General features: G+C 44.7%; 1 protein-coding gene across 1 annotated transcript; it reads left to right on the forward strand.

Annotated features, from left to right (window-relative positions):
• Window positions 1-971: 971 nt before the first annotated feature.
• galnt10 (UDP-N-acetyl-alpha-D-galactosamine:polypeptide N-acetylgalactosaminyltransferase 10 (GalNAc-T10)) lies at window positions 972-8,932 on the forward strand. The gene is made up of 12 exons (XM_053479192.1): window positions 972-1,191; window positions 2,735-2,834; window positions 3,059-3,197; window positions 3,447-3,613; window positions 3,711-3,896; window positions 3,997-4,180; window positions 4,754-4,871; window positions 5,061-5,168; window positions 6,240-6,461; window positions 6,603-6,719; window positions 6,801-6,950; window positions 7,065-8,932. The coding sequence occupies exons 1-12, from the start codon at window positions 1,081-1,083 to the stop codon at window positions 7,233-7,235; spliced, it is 1,773 nt and encodes a 590-aa protein (XP_053335167.1). The 5' UTR covers window positions 972-1,080; the 3' UTR covers window positions 7,236-8,932.
• The last annotated feature ends 3,718 nt before the right edge of the window (window positions 8,933-12,650 follow it).

Here is a 12,650-nt window from a genome sequence, read left to right on the forward strand (position 1 = left end):
CACACTTTAATAACTTTGCACAAAGACACTTTGTTCTATGCATATTTGCACACCCAGTACAGTATATTTCAATTTGTACAGTATATTTCTATTTTATGTACATCACATTTCTATTTTTATTTTTAGTTCTATTTTTCCTAGTTTAATTTAAATTTTCTATTTAATTTTCTATTGTATTTCTTTTATTCATATTTATTTCTTATTTGTAAACTTTAATTCTCTTTTAGGGTCACCGGCAGTTGTATAAGCATTTCACTACATTTCGTACTGTGTATGACTGTGTATGTGACAAATAAAATTTGAATTTGAATTTAAATTTATCATTTTTAAAATGTAAAACCTCGGGGCGTGGCCACCGTGGAGCAGGGGCGGGGTTAGGGGCCTTGCGCCAACATGTGTCACGTGACTATCTACACCTTTCGGAAATCCTCAGAAATGTTCGAGAACATCTGCGTATTAAAGACAGTTCTAATGTATATCATTTATATCATATTTATTTATTAAAAATGTAATTACAAACTGACATTAAATTAATGAATCAAAGTGTAAAATATTCCGTCACTGAGGCCGTGTGTTTACTGTGATCCTGTGACGTTACAGTTATTAATCCGAGCGGATGTTTAACGGTAAAGCCGTTAGCCTGTTAGCCTGTTAGCGCTCAGTCAGTCAGTCAGTCAGAACTTTCCCGCCTGTTCCATCGGCCGGGGGGGGAGGGGGGGGAGGGGGGGTTGTTAGCGCTCTCCTCAAGAGTTTAACTTTAATCTCAGCTCTGTGTGTGTGTGTGTGTGTGTGTGTGAACATTATAACTGTGGAAACTTCACTTTATAACATGGTAATGAGGCGGAGTGTGTGTGTGTGAGCCCGCGCCAACCCCCCCCCACACACACACTCAGATGGTCCGCTCCGCTGTGAGGCGGAAGTGTGTGTGTGAGAGAGAGAGAGTGTGTGTGTGTGTGTGTGTGTGAGAAAGTGAGTGTGTGTGTGTGTGTGTGTGAGAGAGTGAGAAAGTGTGAGAGGAAGTTCGAGTTGTGTGTTAATAAACTCTGTAGTGTGTGTGTGTGTGTGTGTGTGTGTGTCAGTATGAGGCGGAGAGAGAAGCGGTTACTGCAGGTTGTGTTTCTGCTGATCGCCGCGCTGCTCTTCCTCCACAGCGGCGCCCTGAGGAACACCGGGGACCCCGCGGACACACAGGTCAGAACACACACTGTGAGAGAGAGAGAGAGAGTGAGTGTGTGTGTGAGAGTGAGAGAGAGAGAGAGAGAGTGTGTGTGTGTGTGTGAGAGAGAGTGTGTGTGTGTGTGAGAGAGTGTGTGTGTGTGTGAGAGAGAGTGTGTGTGTGTGTGTGTGTGTGAGAGAGTGTGTGTGTGAGAGAGTGTGTGTGTGTGTGTGAGAGAGAGAGTGTGTGTGTGAGAGAGAGAGTGTGTGTGTGTGTAAGAGAGAGAGTAAGTGTGAGTGAGAGAGAGAGAGTGTGTGTGTGAGAGAGAGTGTGTATGAGTGTGTGTAAGAGAGTGTCTGAGTGTGTGTGAGAGAGAGAGTGTGTGAGAGAGAGAGTGTGTGAGAGAGAGAGTGTGTGTGTGTGTGAGAGAGTGTGTGTGTGTGTGAGAGAGTGTGTGTGTGTGTGAGAGAGTGTGTGTGTGTGTGAGAGAGTGTGTGTGTGTGTGAGAGAGTGTGTGTGTGTGTGTGAGAGAGAGAGTGTGTGTGTGTGTAAGAGAGAGAGTAAGTGTGAGTGAGAGAGAGAGAGTGTGTGTGTGTGAGAGAGAGTGTGTATGAGTGTGTGTAAGAGAGTGTCTGAGTGTGTGTGAGAGAGAGAGTGTGTGAGAGAGAGTGTGTGTGAGTGTACCTCTCTCCCTCCACGTCATCCTCTAACACACACACACACACCTGGTCGCTCTGTGTGTCTGATGTTCCTGAAGTTTCACACCTGAGCAGTAAAGTTCTGATCTCCAGTCTGATCTATAGCTCATTAACTTATTATTATTATTATTATTGAGAAGGGGGGGGGGGTCCCTGTGATAACGTGCTTAACGACTTTTCTTTCATTGTTTAATTAATTTACACTATAGCTGTAGTGGAGCCTTGTTGGGTGTGACACCTAATGTGACAAAACTTTAATCCTGTAGAGACCAGTGTGTGTGTGTGTGTGTGTGTGTGTGTGTGCGCGCACGTGTGATAAGGGCAGGACGAGTCGCCTCCTCTAACGGAAAACACCTCAGCACTTAATAGGTGTGTTATCTGAGAGTCGAGTCGAGTCAGCCGGACTTCTATCCTGTTAGACTCGTTAGGTGACGAGACGAGACGAGGCGGTGCGGACAGAGTAGGCGGAGTCCTTAGGCGTGGCTTTGCTGGTGGACCTGTGATGAGCTGTTGATCTTCCTGATGAAGGTTCATGTAACGAGCGTTTTGTCCTCGACCCCATGAGATATAAACATGAGAAACTCAGATCCAACCCATCTGGCAATAACATTGGTACCAGTGTGTGTCCATCAGAAGCACGATAGAGATGTATGGAGCACCTGTGACTGAGTGTCCACACACACACACACACACACACACACACACACACACACACACACACTGCGTTCAGGCTGACGTGAATTTTAACAATCCTGTATACACACAGGATTTAGAATGACTGCAGCAGTTTGGAGGGAACTGAACTCTTATCCTGCTCATTATGCTCATTACTGTGTGTGTGTGTGTGTGTGTGTGTGTGTGTGTGTGTGTGTGTGTGTAGAGAGTACCCAGAAAGCTGAAACCTGTAGACAGCGTGAACAGCCAGAGGAGGATAGACTGGCACAACTATGAAGCTATAAGGAGAGATGCAGCACAAACAGGTAACACACACCACACACCACACACACACAGACAGACAGACAAGTGGTCAGACAGACAGACAGGTGGTCAGAAAGTCACTTTGTTTCAGTTTAAAGCTTTAATGTGAGTCGTTGTTGTCTGTGATGTAGGAACGTCTCTGATATTTATAATGTTGCAGAATGTTAATCTTTGTGTACAGTGTACTGTATATATAAAGTATTGTGTGTGTGTGTGTGTTTGACAGGAAACGGAGAGCAGGGTAAAGCGTTCCCGCTGACTGACGCTGACCAAGTGGATCAGGCGTACCGAGAGAACGGCTTTAACATTTACGTCAGTGACAGAATCTCCCTCAACAGATCACTGCCTGACATCCGACACCCAAAGTGAGGGACACGCCCACTTCACACAGAGACACGCCCACTTTGATGTGATACGCCCCGCCTCACTGTGTTTTACACCCAATTCACTTTGAGACACACCTACTTCATACTGGGACATTAAGACACACACACACACACACACACACACACTTACTTCACTGACTGTTATTAGCATTTATGTCTATGTTTCAGTTTTGCCCTAGAGCAGTGAGATTAATATGTGTGTGTGTGTGTGTGTGTGTGTGTGTGTAGCTGTAAACACAAGCAGTATTTGGAGAGTCTCCCCAACACTAGCATAATTATTCCGTTCCATAACGAGGGCTGGAGCTCGTTACTGCGCACCGTGCACAGCGTCCTGAACCGCTCGCCCCCGCAGCTCATCCATGAGATCATCCTCGTAGACGACTTCAGCGACCGAGGTGCGCGCGCACAAACACACACACACACCTCTGAGACTGATGCATCTTACAGTACCAAACCTCTCTGACCTTTGACCTGTGTGATGTCGCGGGTCAGAGCACCTGAAGGCGCCGCTGGAGAAGTACATGTCGCGGCTGCAGAAGGTCCGTGTGGTTCGAGCTCAGAAGCGCGAGGGTCTGATCCGGACCAGGCTGCTGGGGGCGTCGCTCGCTACGGGACAGGTCATCACCTTCCTCGACTCGCACTGTGAGGCTAACGTCAATTGGCTGCCCCCGCTGCTGGGTAACACACACACACACATACATACTACACTTTCATTTCACACTGTATATATATATGTGTGTGTGTGTGTGTGTGATTGACCCGGTCCTGCTGTGTGCAGACCGGATCGCTCAGAACCGTAAGACGATCGTGTGCCCGATGATTGACGTGATCGATCACGATAACTTCGGCTACGAGACTCAGGCAGGAGACGCCATGAGGGGGGCGTTCGACTGGGAGATGTTCTACAAGCGCATCCCCATCCCCCCCGCGCTACAGAGCGCCGACCCCAGCCAGCCGTTCGAGTGAGAATCACACACACACACACACACACACACACAGTGCAAGATTTTCTAGTTGTCCTGTAACAGACAGACAGGTAGACTTATGGTGTATAAGTAGACGGATAGGTGGACAGACGGATAGATGGACAGTATCACTACATCACTCAGACGTCTACACAAAGCGTACTGTGATTTCCTGTGTGTTCCTAAAGGTGGGCGTGGCCTTCCGCTCAATGCTAGTGTTCAGTGTTGCCATGTCGTCTGTCTCCCCTGTGGTTGCCATGGCGATTTAGTTAGACTCTGACTCCTGAACAAAGGCTTTACAGTGTATAGCATTCGTGTTATGTTATATATCACAGTAACGTCATCACCACAACACACTGCTCCTGTCTGAAATCTATAATTCCCACAATGCACTGCGGTGAGGGTGAGCGTCCTCAGTAGTGTACTGCAGGACACAGTGTGTGTGTGTGTGTGTGTGTGAGAGAGAGACATCGATACCTTATAACTGTCCAACCATGTTATTATTATGATGTCATGTTTAGTTAATTACTTGTGTGTGTGTGTGTGTGTGTGTGTGTGTGTGTGTGTTAGGTCTCCAGTGATGGCCGGTGGTCTGTTCGCAGTAGACAGGAAGTGGTTTTGGGAAATAGGAGGATACGATACAGGACTGGAGATCTGGGGGGGCGAGCAGTACGAGATTTCTTTTAAGGTATGCTAACGCTAACGCTGATGCTAATTGTTTACTTTTTTCACTTCCTGTTTCTGTGCTGATATTCCTGTCAGTTATGTGTTTCTGTGAACTGCTGTTTATATACACTCACACACACACACACACACACTTAAAACACATACTAAATCTGAGTAAAGGGTGTGTGTGTGTGTGTGTGTGTGTGTGTAGGTGTGGATGTGTGGAGGTCGTATGGAGGACATTCCCTGCTCTCGGGTCGGCCATATTTACAGGAAGTACGTCCCCTACAAAGTGCCTGGAGGAGTGAGTCTAGCAAGGGTGAGTGTATACACTACATTTAGGACGTGTGTGTGTGTGTGTGTGTGTGAGAGAGAGAGAGGGACAGAGAGTCAACAGTCTCTCTGGCTTTTTGCTCATATCTCACTGTCTCACTCTCTTCTTTCTTTCCTGCTGCTGTCTCACCTTCACTCCTGTCTCATGTCTGTCTCATCTTCCCTGCTGTCTCACGTCTGTCTCATCTCCCCTGCTGTCTCACGTCTGTCTCATCTCTCCTGCTGTCTCACGTCTGTCTCATCTTCCCTGCTGTCTCACGTCTGTCTCATCTCTCCTGCTGTCTCACGTCTGTCTCATCTCTCCTGCTTTCTCACGTCTGTCTCATCTCTCCTGCTTTCTCACGTCTGTCTCATCTCTCCTGCTGTCTCATGTCTGTCTCATCTCTCCTGCTGTCTCACCCCACAGTGGGACTGATAACAGATCTCTGTTTTTTAAAGCTGATTTTTTTAAATTATTGCTGTCTCTTTCTCTGTACTCACTTCCTGTGTGTGTGTGTGTGTGTGTGTGTGTGTGGAATATTAATTAGCTTGGTGTTAATGAGCTCCATTGTGTTGAGCCTTTAGCGGTCGGAGCTTCCGGCACGTTCTCTGTGAGTGAACACTGACCCAGTGTAGATAAGACAGGACTCCTCCCTGTTCACCATCAGAGAGTTACGGTGTTTATCAGGTCTAAAAGTCTATAGCTTTAACAGTCACATAACTCAAGTGTGTTGTGTTTAGTCATATGTAAGGGCACCATGGAACTGTGGCAGGTCTTACACACACACACACACACACACACACACACACAGTGGTTCTGTATTATTGTATTTACAGTAAACTATTCCAGTAATGGCAGTAATCGTCCTCGGTATATAATAAGGTATAATATTGTTAATAAAACTTTAAATGAAATCTGTCTGTGTGCTGGTGTACAGTAACCTCATGGTAGAGGTAGTGAATGGGCACAGAAGCCTCGTCACCTCCGCTGAGTTTATAATCTAATAAATACAATAAACATCTGTGAAAAGTTGACCTGCAGTGACCCTTCACACTCTAACCCCCCGCCCCTCTGTAGAACCTGAAGCGAGTGGCCGAGGTGTGGATGGACGAGTACGCGGAGTTCATTTATCAGCGGCGGCCGGACTATCGCCCCCTGTCTGTGGGAGATGTGAGTGCGCAGAAGGAGCTCCGCCTCCGACTCGGCTGTAAGAGCTTCCGGTGGTTCATGACCGAGGTGGCCTGGGACTTGGAGCACTACTACCCTGCTGTGGAGCCCCCTGCTGGTGCCTGGGGGGAGGTACACTCCACACACTATACACTACAGACTATACACACTCACACACACACATACACATATACCACTCTATAGGCACACACATCTCATATAGCAGCAAGTCAGCATGTTGTGTGTGTGTGTGTGTGTGTGTGTGTGTTACAGCTGCGTAACGTTGGCAGTGGGCTGTGTGTTGAGACTAAACACTTGTCGTCCGGATCTCCCCTCAGACTGGAGCGGTGTGTGAAAGGTCGCGGGGACGCGCAGTGGAATCACGCACAGGTTACAGCTCCACTTCCTGTCCCCTCTATGTACACTTCCTGTTATCAGGCAGAATGATAAAGTGTGTGTGTGTGTGTGTAGGTGTTTACATTCGGGTGGAGGGAGGACGTCAGGCTCGGTGATCCTCTACACACTAAGAAAGTGTGTTTCGACGCTGTTTCACACAGCAGCCCCGTCACACTGTACGACTGTCACGGCATGAAGGGCAACCAGCTGTGGAGATACAGGAAGGTACAACACACACACACACACACACACACACACACACACACTAAAAGTTACTGTCCTCAATCTTTCTTCTTTGTGTACGTGTGTGTGTGTGTGTGTGTGTGTGTGTGTGTATAGGACCTCACCCTGTTCCACCCGGTCAGTAACAGCTGTATGGACAGCGACTCCGCGGGGAATCGTGTCTTCATGAGCTCGTGTGACGCGACGTCTCCGAGTCAGCAGTGGAGGTTCGAGAACGTCAACATGACGGTTCTGGAACGGTTTAACAGGAACCTGCCTGCGCTGTGAGAACCTCAGCTTTACAACATCTGCAGGTGAAACAGCTGTGGGCCGGTTTGAGACAGAGGCGGGGTTTAGGATGTGGGTGGAGCTAACAAACTCTAGAAGAAGATTTATGGATATTTTATAACATCTGGATCTTCAGGATCGGGATTTAATAATCTGGATCAGTCCGTGTGTGAATGTTCTTATGCAGATGTTTACAAGAGAGAGGTTTCTCCTTCCCGAGTCGTGTGTGTGTGTGTGTGTGTGTGTGTGTCAGGTAGTGTCAGTGTCGGGGTGTGTAAACTTGCAAGCTGTTAAACCTGAAGCTGAACTAAGTGCCTTGCTGGAATGTTAAAGCCTGCGTGTGCTGTGCAACGGAGAGAGAAGGACACCGTCCCCTGGATGCCCCCCTAAATGCCCCCCTGGATGCCCCCCTGAATGCCCCCCTGAATGCCCCCCTGAATGCTCCTCTGAATGCCCCCCTGTGCTCTGAACCCTCCCCCTGATCCCTAGTCTTACTGAGCTGCTCATTCTCTAGGGCACTTTTTTTACTTTTGCACTCTGAGGGTCAGAAATAAAAGGTGAGCTTGTGTTCCCCTGCTGTACTCGAGCCCTGAGCTCTGGGGGGCTGATGAACGCACGCGGTGGGAGGAGCTTCGCCTCTTCTTAAACATACAGAAAGGATTCGGACTTTACAGGTGAAACACACTGCCATTAGAACTGCAACACAAATCTCATCTGCCATGTGACCAGCTGATGTTCTGAGCTTTTTTTACTGTGTGTGTGTGTGTGTGTGTGTGTGTGTGTGTGGTCTGTAAAAGGTATGTAGTGATATGTTATGCTCTGTAGCAACACGATGTGTGTGATGAGAACAGATCACATGACCCCATCACTAAATTTTATGCAGAATTACTCCTAGTCACAGACAGGCTAATAAGACACGCCCTCTCTGAAGGACACGCCCTACACACACCCCACACACCCTACACACACCCTACATACATCCTTCACACTCCACACCTTACACACACACTCCACATACCATATACACACGCTACACAATCCACACACCTTGCACAAATCCTTCAGCAGTGTAAACTTTTGAAGTTTTCTTTGGGATCAGTAAAATATCTTTCTGTCTGTCACACACTGTGGACCCCAGTCCTGTATCCCAAATGGAAGTCTGTGTCTCTGTGTGTGTGTGTGTGTGTGTGTGTGTGTGTATGACGATGCATATTTGCACTTTCCAGTATATTTCATTTTTTCTTTATTTCTGTCTGTTATTAAGAGTTTATTAGATCATATTTCTACTTTATTAATCACTGGAGTTTGTTCGGTTGAAATCTGTCTGAAATGTACAATTCAAAAAATTTTTATAGAATCAAGTTAAAATTGATCACATGAGATGAAATAATTGTTTAATGTAGTCGCTGGACCCAAAGTTGGGTTTCTTCCCAGGCGCTGTGACTCCAGTGATTCACTCTGTGAATTTAATGAATGAACAATTTGATAAAATTCTATTTTATATATTTCTATTTTCTTGTCAGATGATTTTTAAAGCCAGCAGAAATGTAGGAGGATCTGAAGCGAAAGTGTGGAGTGAATCCCAGAGCAAACTGTATTTTTCTAACTGAAATGCAAATTTATTTCTGTATTGAATAAAAAAATAATAATTAAAGCATTTGAGTAAAATAATTATACAATAAATGTTTTTTATCTGTCTTTGAAATGTGTGTCATTTTGTAAATATAAATACTGGGTACTTATGGCTCCGCCCACACCTCTCTGTCTGTCTGTAGACGTGTTTGATCCGGGGTTTCAGTAGCTGTTTCCGCTAACGATACATCACCTGTGACACGCCTGCGACAGCCACTTGTACAAACACACACACACACACACAATCTCACATATAATTTAAGTTTTATATATATATAGTATATAAATCAGCAGTAGTGAGGTCCAGGGGATGTAGTGACCCCTGTGGTAGACAAATCACAGATGTGTTTGGGAATAGAGTTCCAGAGTGTAGGGGCAGAAATACTAAATGCTCGTCCTCCAAATGATGCTAGTCTATGGCGAGAAATCAACAGTAGACCATCATCTGCAGATCGGAGTGTGTGAACAGGGGAGTAAGTATGAATAAGATCCGAAATATATGGGGGGGCAAGACCATGGAGTGCTTTGAAGGGGATAAGGAGAATCTTGTATTGAATGCAGAAGCGAACAGGTAGCCACTGTAGTTTGTGTAGGATTGGAGTGATGTGTGAGGATTTCTTTGAATAAGTGAGGACCCTAGCAGCAGAGTTCTGAATGTATTAAAGCTTATTTAATGTTGTATTTGGTAGACCATAGAAAAGAGAATTACAGTGGTCAAGTCGAGAAGTAATGAAAGCGTGAACCAGTGTCTCAGCATCCTTGATGTCTAAAAAGGGCCGTAAACGAGCTATATTACGGAGGTGATAGAAGGCAGATTTAGTAAGTGAAGAAATGTGAGGTAGAGAAGAAAGATGGGAGTCAAAAGTTATACCCAGATTTTTAACAGTAGTGGAAGGTTTAACCAAGGTCCCGGAAATGTTCAGTGGTGTCAAAAGTATTTACATTCATTACTTGGGTAGAAGTATAGATACTAGGCATTAAAAAGACTTCTTTAAAAGTTGAAGTATCAACTCAAGCTTTTTAATCAAGTAAAAGTGTAAAAGTACTGGTTTCAAAACTACTTGAAGTATAAAAGTAACGTGAGGGGGGGAAAGCATTAAGGATAAAAGCTTAGGCTGTCATGGGCCTATATACAGTACTGCACTAACACCTCATAAACAAAGAGAAAAATGTGTTGTTGTTTTTTTGTTGTATTTTTTAACAGCCATAGTGATTTGGGATACTGTATATGGCAATTGAAAAAAAAGCATTTTAGTACAATGCAAATACATTAAAGAACCATATATTCAATTTAATTCAATTTTATTTGTATAGCGCTTTTAACAATTGTAATTGTCCCAAAGCAGCTTTACACAATCAAAAGAATTATTTAAGTTTGTATGGAATTTAAATGTGTATGAATCAAAATGGTCAGTTTGTCCCTGGTGAGCAAGCCGAGGGCGACAGTGGGAAATAAAAACTCCCTGAGATGGTAATAGGAAGAAACCTTGAGAGGAACCAGACTCAACAGGGAACCCATCCTCATCTGGGTGAAACAAAGAGCAGGAATTGATCTGCACTCATACTGTGTGTTAGTTGGCAGGCAGTTCAGCATAACAGTTGGTTTATATGGAGTCCAGTTAGTTATTGAAAACTCAGGCAGACTTGTATGAACTATCAAACTGTCAAGTGATCAGAGAAACAGTTGCCAACACCAGTCGAGGCCAGAACCATCTTCTAGGTAGAGAGAATCATCCCCAGACACGAGACGCATCCCAAAGAGACACACGGGGCATCCATGTGACGAGATCTCCAACCAGAAGCGGGGCACCAGGATGGGTCAGACAGGTCCGGAGGGCAGAGGGAGTCTGGATCACTGGCAGCTCAGGAACGACATGTGTAGCTCGACAGAGAGAGAGAAAGAGTGAAAGGGGGAGATAGGGGGAGAGAAAGAGCTGGAGAGAGAGCAGAAGAGAAGAGATAACAGTTAGGTCTGGTCACAGCTCCACCCCCAGCTGTAGTTTTCATAATACGCGGTACTGATAAGCAGCCTGCATCCTTTGATCGAAGTAGGCGTGGCGGATCGTAAGACACTAGCAGTTCGCTCAGATACTGGGGCGCGAGACCATTTAATGCTTTATACGTCAAGAGTAGTATTTTTAAATCAATGCAAAATTTTACAGGGAGCCAATGAAGTAAAGATAAGATAGGTGTGATGTGCTCGTATCTTCTGGTTCTAGTGAGGACTCTCGCTGGTGCATTCTGGTCTAGCTGAAGCTTGTTAATGCACCTAGTTGAACAACCAGACAGTAAGGCGTTACAATAGTCCAACCTAGAGGTGATAAAAGCATGACCTAGTTTTTCTGCATCGTTTAGCGACAATATATTTCTTATCTTGGCAATATTTCTGAGGTGAAAGAATGCTATCCTGGTAATATTATCTACATGAGCTTCAAATGAAAGGCTGGAATCTATAATCACACTGAGGTCTTTTACTGTTGCACTTGAGTGATCTAGAATCTTACTCCTAGCTGTATGCGGTCCTATGACTAGAACTTCTGTCTTATCTGGATTAAGCAGAAGGAAGTTAATTAGCATTCAATTTCTTATGTCCTGCACACATTGCTCAACTTAACTAAGCTGGTTTATCTCATCAGGTTTTGCTGAGACATATAACTGTGTGTCATCAGCATAACAATGAAAACCATGTTTACGGATTATGTTGCCCAGAGGAAGCATGTAAAGAGAAAAAAGCAGTGGGCCTAAAACTGAACCCTGTGGAACACCAAACTCCACTAGAGAGCGTGCAGAACAATCACCATTTAAGTCTACAAACTGATACTGATCGGTCAAATAGGATCTGAGCCAGGAGAGGGCTGTACCCTTAATTCCTACTACATTTTCTTATCTGTGAAGAAGAATACTATGATCAATGGTGTCAAAAGCTGCACTGAGGTCGAGTAATACAAGCATAGTTACACAACCCTGATCAGAGGCCAATAGGATGTCATTTACTACTTTAACGAGTGCTGTCTCTGTACTGTGATGAGGCCTAAATCCTGACTGATACAGTTCATGTATGCCATTCCTATGTATATATGAGCATAGCTGCTCCGCTACTATCTTTTCCAGAATCTTAGAGATAAAGGGGAGGTTTGATATTGGTCTGTAACTGGACAGCTGACAGGGGTCGAGGTCAGGTTTCTTAATAATCGGTTTAATAACTGCTAATTTAAAAGATTTTGGAACATAACCAATGCTGAGTGAAGAATTAATTATTCTCAACAGGGGTTCTGTTATTGCTGGTACTATCTGTTTAAGAAAATGTGTCGGTACAGGATCTAATATACAGGTTGATGAATTTGCAGAAGAGATGAGTGAAATTAGTTCATTCTCTTCAAGGGGAGTAAAGTATTCTAGGTTCTGATCTGACATGGCTAGATTAACATCTGCATCAATTAGATTGTCCAGTTTCGAGGCCTCAATTTTCTGCCTGATATTTACAATTTTATTATTTAAAAAGTTCATGAAGTCCTCACTATTACACAATGTTGTTGTGGAGATTTCTGCAGTGGTCTTATTTCTGGTTAATTTGGCTACAGCATTAAATAAGAATCTAGGATTATTTTTGTTATTTTCTATAAGAGTGGAGAGATATGTTGATCTAGCTACACTAAGAGCTTTTCTATAGTTCAGGATGCTCTCCTTCCATGCTATTTTAAATACTAACAATTTGGTTTGACGCCATTTACGTTCTAATTTCCGAGCGGTCTGTTTTAAAGTGCGTGTGTGATCGTTATACCA

The sequence above is a fragment of the Clarias gariepinus genome, chromosome 19 (genome assembly GCF_024256425.1).
Source record: "Clarias gariepinus isolate MV-2021 ecotype Netherlands chromosome 19, CGAR_prim_01v2, whole genome shotgun sequence".
NCBI lineage: Eukaryota > Metazoa > Chordata > Actinopteri > Siluriformes > Clariidae > Clarias > Clarias gariepinus.